Below are 10,989 nucleotides of genomic sequence, written 5' to 3' on the forward strand. Positions count from 1 at the left end.
TCCTTACCCATACACCATCCCAGAAAACAGTTCTCCGTAGCTGTTTGTAAATAATACTTCAAACAAACACACTAAGACATTTCAAGACTGTAAAACAAATTATTTCAAGTTGTCAAGATACATCAGCAACACCAATCAACAGATGCTTCAGGAAGACTCTGGAATATGCAGATCATGCTAAGACCACTTTCCAAGCAATAGGCAAAAGAAACCACACAGTTCTGCAGTCAGCAGTAAAACTATCCCAAGGAAACTGCTTTCAAAAATTGACAACCATATCCTCATGGGACAATGGCTTGAATTTTAACTAGCACATTCAGTATACACAGCGAATCCCCAGGGTCATGTGCTGTATGACTTTAACATTACCATTATGCCCATAAACTTTCCCATTTCCAATTAATAATACACACGACACCTTGAAAGTCAATCCTTCCTTCTGGAAGGCCTTTGGGCTTTAAGGCATAAAGCAGACTTTTAAAAATATACCTGCCACTGCAAATACTATGTGGACTTCTTTTAATATGCAAATACAAACATATAAAAAGATTTTTAAAACAGCATATCTAGAAAAGCTTGAGCTGTACCAGGCAAGGCAATTTGGAAGCAGTGCAACACTGCAACAGTTCTAGCCTGATAGACCAGAACCTAGCTTGCTGCTGCCACCACCTCCTTAAGAACTGGAAGCTCACCTAGAGTATCCACAGAAACTTTATGCATCTTGGAAAGGCACATGACAGGGTACCAAAAGGCACATTATCACAGAGGCTTCAGCTCTTGTAGCCTAACAAAAAGAGCGCTCCATCTGGGTCAACACTGACTTTCTGACTAATCAGGAGTCCGACCAGACTCCAGAGCTGTGTGCTGCCATTCCTTTTTTTTTTTTTTCTCCTTGTTTACATGGACAAGACCTGCAGATGCAGCCTGGACAGAAGAGAGGGAAAGAATTTTAGGAGGGCTGTTCATATTTTGTACTCAGTAGATTTGTTTCCTCCCCTTTCCGAGGTCTAAGCACATATAAAGAATCGATGGCTGCTTCTTGCACAAAGTGCAGTAGTCAGGATGAAAATCAGTGCATTCGAAGATAAGACTAGACCCTTCCTTAGTATTTCAGTCCAGTCCATCGCCTTGATGAGCTTATGAATACTAACGAGCAAATATAAGTGCAAGAAAAACTGCAAAGCAAGCATGCAGAGGGCAAAAACCCTACAGATTCTGTAATTAGCTCTGCTAACAACAAATGAAGAGCCATACAGCCAAGAAACATTGCATATCACTATTTGTATGAAAGAGGTTCCCTCTGTTTCCCTCCATTCTGAAGCAGCAAAGACAGTCACTGTTGCAAGGAACAGAAGACCTACTCTTCTGACATGAGCTTCGTGTCAAAATTCCTAGCCTTCTGTCCTGAAAGTTTTAAGTGGAGACGATTTAGAGACTTAATGCAGACTTAAGAAAAGTTTAGATCTATCAACTACATGAACAGTACAAATCAACTCTCTTTTAAGGAGAGGTACCTTTTTCATGTAATACTAAAGCAAAGCAATCAAGATACTTAGGAAAAATCGTATTTCCTATTATAGTAAGACAAAATAGTGATCGAGAAAGTCTTACTTCACGTATAATAAGTTTGTACCTACGATTTAAAAAAATGTTTCGCTACACTTGGCATCTCAATCCAGAAATACAAAGCATCTGTATTAGAAACCTGAAAGAAAAACATCCCACATATCTACTATATTTACATATCCCCCTACACATCCCCATACTAAAACATCTGTTTTTTGTCACTTATTTACATCTTTATATTTGTATAGTTTAAATTAATAAGACATTCTTACCTGTATATCCTGCCCACCAGCCCCAGGAAGCCACCATAGCTAAAAGCCATTTAAATAACACTCCTTCGATATACCAGAAGCTTTTACTATCCAACACTCGGAGAGGCTGCAGCATAATTAAGTACAAGACGTAGGACGGAATAGCAACCAGGTTATTGGCGACCATAAAAGCGAACCTGAGGAGTGCTTTCAGGCAGGTATAGCCCACCCGCTGGGCCTGCTCTAGAGTCACGGCCATTCTCTTCACAGCGGAGGGCGCGGGACCGTCCTGCGGGGAGAGGAAAAACAAGGCACAGGTAGCGCTTTCCGAGGCGAGGGACCGACCCCAGTCCCAGTCCGCTCCTGCCTCCCCCGTTAGGCACCGGGGAGCAAAGCTACCCCCGCTCCGGGGGAGGCACGAAGGGAGCGCCGCGACCCCCCGGCTGGCGCCGCTTCCCCTCACCCCTCCGCGGCGGGCTGCGGGGGACCCCGGCCCACAGCTCCCCTCAGGGGGACACACGCACGGTCCCAGCCGGCCTCCATCTTCCCCCCTCCCCAAAAAAAGACGGTGGGCGCTAAGGCGGCTGCCGGCGGCTTCACCCCCGCCCCGGAGCGGCTGACAGGAGCCGGGGCCCGCGGGCGGCGCTGAGGGGAGCAGGCGGCGGCGGGGCCCGGCCCGGCGGCGGGACTCACCTCCGGCAGGGCGGCAGAGCGGCGGCGGAAGCGGCGGCGGGGCTGGGGGAGCTGGGCCCGGCGCTGGCGGCGGCAGTCCCGGCTGGCGGCGGCTGGCGGCGGCTCATGGACCCGGAGCTGGGTGGCCCGGCCGCGGCAGCGCTACTCGCCCTACGGCTCCCTGCAGAGAGAGACGGGGGCGGGCGGCGTGAGCGCGGGGGCCGGCGGGCGGGAGGCGGGAGCGCCGGGCCGGGCGGGCAGGCGCAGACCGTGGGTTCACCTCGGTTCTCCCGCGCCGGCGGCCGGGCCGGGCCGGGCCGGGCCTGGCACAGCACCCCTTCCCCTCCCCTCCCCTCCCTCCCCTTACCCGTCCCCTCCCCGCCTGCTCGGCTCAGCGTGGCGCTCCGCGGGCGGGACCGCTCCGAGCCCCGGCACCGCAAGGACGGGTGGGTGCCGCGGGTAGAGAGCGAGGAGGAAGACCCTGCACCTGTTGGGGGCGGGATCCCGGCCCACGCAGGGTCCGTACCTCGGCACCGCCGCCGCGGGCCGCCGGGGGTTCATGCCGGCCGCTGGGGCCGTGCTCCCCGCCCCCGCAGGCTGCGTGTCCGCCGTGACCGCCCGCCCGCCGGCTGCCGAGGAGCGGGGCTGGCGCTGCAGCGAGCGCCGCCCCCCGTCCCCTCATAGCGACACCCGCTCGGCAGCGGAGCAGCACCCCCCGCCCCCCGGAGTGTCCCCCAAACCGGCCCGCGGGGTGCCCCCGCTCGGCGGAGGGGGTCGAAGCAAGGGCTGCCGCTGCAGGGTCCCCCGGGGCTTCTACTCCCCGGGCCCGGGACAGCCGGGGAGCAGCACGGCCCGGCCCCGCCTTGGTGACCTGCTGCTTTAGTTCCCCCTTCGCTGCCTCTTTCCTTAAAGTTAGGAAACCAGGGAAAGTGGAAGAGGGGACACTCTCACCAGCGCCCTCAGCACCACCAAAAAGACCTTTCTGGCCCAGACAGCAACACCATATCTGTTCCTCGCTCTAGTCATTAAGCTCCTCTCACATGCTTTTTATAAATCAACTATTCCAGCTTTTTCTTTCTCTTATCCCTCCCCTACAGCCACAAACATCATCTTCCACTTCTAGAAAATCCCTGTGGAGGTGTATGATCTACAGGGACACTTGACCCCGGTCCAGAAGCAGCTGAGGGGTGAGACTTCACAGCACTCTCCAGACAACCTGCACCCCCACAGAACTTCTCCAGGGTGAGCAATTTTTGCCTTCTGGGCAACTGCATCAGCCCTTGTGGCAACACAGGACTGTTGCCTCTTGCCTGTCCACTGTGCCTGTCAGACACAAGTCTGCTCCTGTCTTCTCTGTAACCCCTGTCCAGGCCTTTTAAGAGCACTGTTAGACTTCCTTCAGCCCTCTGACTGACCACAGCTTAGTTCAACTATTATAATACCTCCACCGAGCGGAATGGCTTGTGCAAGTGATTTTATCTGTTTGGGTTCTGCTTCTATTCCTTAAGATTAAAAAAAAAAGAGCCAACTACAGCCTAAGGAGACATGCTAGAAGGTCTTCTGTGCTAAAAAAAAAAAAAACACAACAAAATTTTCAAATTGTAATACTTAGACTGCAAAACATATCGCTTTCACATACAAACCATGCCATGTGTAAAGCTAGTCCACTGTTTCCTAGACAATGAGTCTTCAGAGATGACTGTACCATCAACAAAATTAAATCCCAACCTCCATTCCAGGAAGAAAACAAAGTTGTTATTGCAGATAAATTTAATTTGAGAATTTAAAACCACAAACAACCAAATAATGCCAACATGTTCTATTTGAGCAAGACAAAACAAAGCGGCTCACCTTCTTGACAAAAAGGATGTATCTTGTATAAGTGTTTCCAACTCTGGGTGTTTTTCTATGTTATTTTTATTACTAGGTTAAATCTGACAGTTGCACTTAGTAATCATTATGGAGCCAGCTTGAGCTGTTCTAGGTGTTACCGGCGTCAGTAAGATTTGGGTTTCTTTGGTTTTTTGGTAGTTAGGGTTTTTTTATCTCATGCAAACAACTCCGGGCATATACTTGAACTTATTCTCAGCAAGATTTTGCTCCAAAATGCTCAGGTAGAAAAAGGACAATTTTTAGACCATAATTAAAGTTACATTTTAATTTTTACATCCTGACAGCAAAATGAAGCCTTGTTTATATATTATTCCAAAATGAAAGACATTAATTATAATACATTTTTATAAAATTTGGTATGTCAATTTTATTCACACTGTACAATTTGGAATAGTGTTCTCAAATCTGATGCACCAAGATGAGGGACTGCAGAAATTATGTTAGACAACTCATGAATTAGTCAATTTATATTGCAGAAAGGAATTGCACATGGGGAAGCAGGCATACAAAGCATTCTTTGTCAGAATGACTGCCTTAAAGCTTAGGAAGCTGTGGTTTAGCATTTTGCTGAATGAGCTAGTAGCAAAGACCCACCCCTATTCCTCATTTCCTGGCCTTCACATGGACAACCCAAGTCCTAGGAAATGTGCACAATGAAATACCCCTTACGGATCTTGAGAGGCCTGCTCTGTCATCCAGCCTGAACCTCTGAAGAATCCTTTCTAGTATAAAGTAACAGATGCATGTATATACATGTCATTACTACAAAGAAAAAGGAAACAACCAGCAGTTATTGATCAAGTGAAAAAAATTTCTACTGCTTAACAGTGAAGCTCAAAAGTTTCACAACTGTTTTTTGGTTTTGATTATTTTTTTTTAATTCTGATTTCTGGAAGTAATTCCTCATAATCTCTGAGCTTCATGAGCTTTTATTATATATTGTTTGTCACTTTACTATTATAAATGCAAAAAGGCAAAAGATTAATGTAAGAAACTCTCAATTTGTGGCCTTTTTAACCATTTCTCTGAAGTTTACATGTTTTTTGACTGAATACTGCCCTGTAACTATGTCTTTTCAGCCTTACAGAAATACTGACAGGTATGTCACTACTAGTCATTGTAAAACTTCATTTCAATGTGCTTATTAACTGGTAGATACAGATACTAACATGGGTAGTATTAGGTGATTAACTGATATCAAGGATTGCTGAAGCAGATAATTAAATACTGGAGTTGTCTCCCGCTTGCTTCCAAAAAAGCTACAGACCAAAACCACAGAAAAATACTTATTCCTGCCTATAACAAGGAAAAACATGTTATTACTGAGGTGGGGATGTTACACAGTAATAAACAAACACATCTGTTACATTCAGTTACTTTAAAAGTTACCCTAAACAGCATATAGGTTACTGCAAGGCAGTGCAAACTCTGGAAGAGTTTGGATCTGGCTGGATTTGATCGCTGTACCTGGCTGCAAGATTCAAGTCAGGTTTCAGTCATAAACTCCTTGAGAGACTTTTGAAGAAGGTAACGTTTTTTGTCTCTGGCTACACTTCAAGAAGTGATTAGGCACTGTCATTCTCATACACTGCCGTTCAATGGCACATATTTGCATTCCAACTTTGCCATAGCATTAGAGCTGCCTGCAAGCGTAGCTGCGAGGAGGGAATGTGTTGAAGACAGTCAAGTAGTCCACAAGTCAGAGAGGCATGGGTAACCATAATGAAATCCAGGTTCAAAGCTGTAAACACCAAACCAAAAGATTTGTTTCTGGAGTTCTGAAACAGCAAGTTTTGGAATGCCTTTGAACCTCTGCTTGGGTCAAAGATTGGGAAGTAAAAAGCTACCCATTTGTCCCAACCAGATTCAATCAGTACTCCCTGCTTGCTTTCCATGTAGCAAACTGAAGTCACAGATGCCATACATTTGGAGAAAAAAGGGTTAGGAGAATGCACTCGTACTGATGACACTAAAGCAAAATTGCCTTTAAAAATCCTAAAGGCCTGTCACACAGAGAGCAAAGACAAGAAAATAGCCTAAGAAATCTCAGAAACTCTACAAAGCAGAGAACAACTACTGTTTCCAACCTCTCAGAAAGAGCAACTTGCTACTTGGGAAATTGCATAGGATTTTATTAAAAAAATAACATTATAAAAAAGACGAAACCACCACAAGGAACTACAAAGATGGGAGCATGTTCAGACCACAGACTGCTGGAAGATTCATAACATGAAATAGGGCATATGCTCAAGGGAGCATAAATTCAGAAAGCACCTCAAGTGAATTAAGTAGTTAGCACTGGATTTGGAAAAATAACAGTTCGAAGTACCAAGAAGAACTTAACTATGTTTTCTGTAGGCTGCAATAAAGAAAGAAGAGAAAGGAGCTGGTAAGGAACAAAAAGTAAACAAGCAAAAGGAAGGAAGTTGTAGGCCCTTAAAAAGAAAAAATTAAATTTTAACCTCTAATTCTGAGCTGCTTTACAGAGTGTCAAATACCCTGGTGTGGAGGATTTTTGCATTGCTGTTTTCAGAACATTAAATGTTTAATTCATTTTCATAACAACAATTAGACATCCTAAGATATTCTGCAACAGTAGCTTCCATTATGTCCTCTGTATGAGAGGCAAAAATCACCTCCATTCTCCAAGTACATTCTTCAATTTGAAGGACAGCATCAGTCACTCCATCTCTACCAGCTGTATCTCAGGAACAATGGAGGAAGCATGCTTGTTGAAGTCCCTTGATCTTCAGTGGCAAGCAGTTCTTACATCCTTTCTCTCACTCATCCAACAATAGACCACACTCTTAAAATATCTGCTTTCAGTAATCTTTTAGATGAGTTCCTTTTGAAAACTCGCATCCATTTGTCACACACAAAATGCAAAACCCAGGTCATTTTCCTTTTCTGATTTTTCTCTGGGAAGTAAACGTTATCAGACTATTTCACCTTTCAGTCAAAGATGCTTTTATTTGCATCTTAATTCTTGTAAGGATTCTCCAGGGTAACATGTAGGAGCTGTTAAAATGGAAGTAAATTGTGGCATTGACTTTAACACTTGCTATATTTCTGTATTTATGTAAAAAGGCTTTAACTGACCTGAGGCAGGGCTCAGCCCCCTAACAAGCTCCCGCCCACCCCCCAGATCCCATGTGCAGTATCCCTCACCAAGATCAGCTAGCTGCAGACAAGTCATACTTGCCAGTTTCTACTGTTCTAGCACACGGAATTGTCATTTTCTCTAATATTTTAAGCTCTTGAATGAGAGCCTAAGGTTTTTCACATTAAAAAATTATAGGCCTCAGAAAATATCACAAGTGACCAAAAATCTCAGGCTCATGATAAATGCACACTTTTTTCACCCCCTCTACTAGCCTGAGTTGACATCAGACCTCAATGTTAGTTCTAACAGGATTGCAGGATGCCAAGTTAAGGCCTTGAGTTGTTTTAGGGACATTTTTCTCCTGGGAGAACATGGCAAAGAAGATTTCCTGGTTTAAAACAAACAATCTATATAAACACAAAACTGAATAAACCAAAGAAGTCAAAGTTATTGCTAGGGTAAGAGACACTAAAACAGAAGGTATTTCTTCTGAGCAAATAAAAATAATATTGGAGTAGCAGTGTCATGCTGTTTGACCCCAAATCTGGTTGGTTTGGGGTTTTTTTGTGTGTGTGTTTTGGTGGTTTTTTTTGGTCTGGTTTTTGTTTGTTTGTTTGTTTAACTCAGGAATCATTAAATATTATGCAAGTTGGATTGTTACATAGTTCTTTGAGTCAATATTTCATTCCAAAATTTTTGTAAGCCTACATGAGACCAACTAAACATTTTGTAACCAGGTATCATTGCACATACATACATAGTATTGAACAAACTCTGGCTCCAGTGAGGAAACATCCCCTCACATTCTACTCCAGTGCAATGCTTGAAATTCTGTCCAACATAAGGTAAAAATTAAAATTCTACACAGGTTCTGGGGAGAGCAAGCTGAGCCATAGCCAAAGAGGCCATATGACATAGACGACACAGCAACACGAAATCAGTACAACTACAGATTATCAAGTGTGCTGCTGGGGAAGAGAGAAGACCACTCACATCTAATGCTGGCTCTGGCTACAGTTCCATTGCTCTGTCTAGTAAGTCCTGCAGCAAAATAGATCTTTATACAGTGAGAAATCTCAAGAATGTGTACACTGCACTCTCCCTGCTCTGTACTGCAGATTGCGCTCATCTGTTGGATAACTGCTGCTCGGTTTAATTGGCCAATAAAGTTGAACGCTCTCTATGGGAATGCATTTTTGTCCCATTTGATAGCTGCTACTTATTTATCATGTCTTCCAATGGTCTCCTGAGGCCAAGGTAGTGTCAAAATAGATTTGCTGGGTATGGACCCCTATAAAGTGATAATCCCCACCTGAAAACATTTGCGAACTCTGTTCTAAAATTTAGATGTACTCTGTTATTTATGATTTGTCAAGGGTTTATTTTTAACTATTTTTGGACACATTTATTTCCTTTGTAGCACAAAAGCAGCATAACTAGTATCTGTACTACTTTCACCACAAAGAATCTAAAGAGACTAAGTATAAGCTATAGGGGGGGGAATCAAGCCATACGATGCTTCAGTCAAGGCTATCCTGATCTCCCAAAGGAATTTGGGTATATTCATGTCTGAATGTACTTACTCTTCCTACAGCATAGCAAGACCAAATCAAGGAAGTTTGGAGCTGGGTAAGAACAGCACACATCTTTGTTCATGACCTTCACCATTTCTTACAAATGGTGAAAAAACAGAATACATCACATTTGCACAGTTTGCCAGTTAGTCAAGACTAGCAGAAGGTGAGGCAGATGTAACCATCTCTCCCTTTCTTCTACCAGCTATATACAATTTTCATGATTTTCTACTTAGGCAGAACATGTTAGCTTTAACAATAATGCCACTCTTGGATTTTCCCTGTCAATCTGTTTTACATAAAATGTATACATAACCTTTGTAATTTTTTGGTTGCTTTTGGTCTAGCGTATCAGGAATATAAGCCCTCTTGTCACAGCTACATGTTCTGTAATTCATATGCAGATCTGGTAAGATTATAAGTAACGTATTTCACAGTTGTCCAAATCAATATCACCTTCAAAAACTGAAACATTAGCTCTCAAAAAAAAAGTTAGGTTTTAAACAGTTAAACCCCTCAAAAGATATTTCAAGCTCCTTAAAGATACAGAAGTTCACTTAAAGTTCCCTTTTCTGGCTACAATTTTCATAAGAATTTAAGATAAGCAAAAACTTAGTATCAACCATAGAGGGATAATGACTTGAGTCAATTTGTGACTTTTTGTTTCAACAAAATACACATTTTGATGCGACTCTCAACATTGCAGTAACCTAATATATACATCTCCCAACAGAACGAAAAGTGTTGTTCCTACTATTACAATGCAATTTCATACCATGCTAAATTCTCCCATATCAACACCTGTAGCTGTGAGCTGAATAATTCAGATGTTTTGGGGTATTTAATTTCTCATTAAAACTAAACTGAAGACTTCAACAGAGGCCACTTACTAAAGATGGCTAACAGATAACACTGCAATGCAACCAGATGGTCGGCAAGCAACGCTTTCACTTGTTACTGCATGTGATGTGTTTCTGCCATACTGTGTATGTCAATCAATGGGCAGCTTAAGTAGAGCACAACAAAGCTGGGTTCCCATCTCAGTTATGGGTGTTTTTCACCCATTGATACTACTATCACCAAGGTAAGTTAGAGCTGAAGGTCTGCTTTTGGCTTGTCTGGGGCTTGTTTAGGATTGTTTTTTTGTCTGTGATGCATTTTTTTGTGTTTTGTTTGGTTGGTTTTTATGGGTGTTTGGTGTTTGGGGGTTGTTTGGTTTTTGGGTGTGTTTTTTTTTTCTTTTTGGTAGGGTTGGGTTTTTTGTGCTTTTTTTTTTTTTTGAAAGAAAGGAGCTCTAGAGTTATTCCAACTACTTACTGAATCTTTAATCTCTGTGTTAGCTTGGTTATGAAATCTTTTATCCATGACAAGTTGATATAGTTCAATCATATCTACAGAATCATATTACTTCAGGCAATGACGACATGCTGATTATATATTAGCTTGCACTTTGCAAGATTTTTATAAGCCCAAAAGCTTGCATATGGAAACATGGTACAAATACAGACATGAAGCCAACCTATCTTTAGGCAGATGGGACTCCTCACGTTTTCTGGCTATCACACTGTTTTGCAATTAGCCGTTTAAAAAAAAAAAAAAGGATATTTTTCTCTATCTGTAGTGGCAAACTAAGCACTAAACTGCATGGTCTTGACCATAAAGATCACATAGGGTGACACCAGCCATCAGATGAAGCTCCTTTTTTTCTTCAGACTTGTTCAAGTTCATTTCAAGTCAACATTTACCAGACTGACTGACTTGGATTTTGGTAAACTCTTATCAACATCCAGTCAATGTTTGTAGATCAAACTGCAAATATGAGAGAACTAAATAAAACTTACCGCTGTTACTAAGATGATTCTCACACTTAAATGCCTAGTGAATAGCTTCTTATAAAACTAAAGCAGTATTCAGACTATCCTTCTTATGC

The 10,989-nt window shown here is 43.1% G+C and overlaps 1 protein-coding gene and 1 long non-coding RNA gene across 4 annotated transcripts in view; one reads left to right on the forward strand and one right to left on the reverse strand.

Annotated features, from left to right (window-relative positions):
• Positions 1-3,123, reverse strand: part of LPGAT1 (lysophosphatidylglycerol acyltransferase 1) — a 66,270-nt gene extending 63,147 nt beyond the window's left edge. The window contains exons 1-3 of one of the 3 annotated variants that reach the window (XM_064446183.1): positions 3,016-3,123; positions 2,511-2,670; positions 1,839-2,106 (exon numbers count right to left, since the gene is read on the reverse strand). In XM_064446183.1, the coding sequence (XP_064302253.1) occupies positions 1,839-2,076 (238 nt within the window). In that variant the 5' untranslated portion in view covers positions 2,077-2,106; positions 2,511-2,670; positions 3,016-3,123. Of the gene's footprint in view, positions 1-1,838; positions 2,107-2,510; positions 2,671-2,856 lie in introns of all 3 variants that reach the window. The other 2 variants (XM_064446182.1, XM_064446185.1) reach the window with 2 other exon arrangements.
• On the forward strand, positions 2,846-8,674 carry LOC135312478 (uncharacterized). Its single transcript, XR_010372027.1, has 3 exons — positions 2,846-2,935; positions 3,587-3,731; positions 8,354-8,674. It is a non-coding gene; the product is annotated as an uncharacterized LOC135312478 (long non-coding RNA).
• The last annotated feature ends 2,315 nt before the right edge of the window (positions 8,675-10,989 follow it).

The sequence above is a fragment of the Phalacrocorax carbo genome, chromosome 3 (genome assembly GCF_963921805.1).
Source record: "Phalacrocorax carbo chromosome 3, bPhaCar2.1, whole genome shotgun sequence".
In the NCBI taxonomy this organism is placed as follows: Eukaryota; Metazoa; Chordata; class Aves; order Suliformes; family Phalacrocoracidae; genus Phalacrocorax; species Phalacrocorax carbo.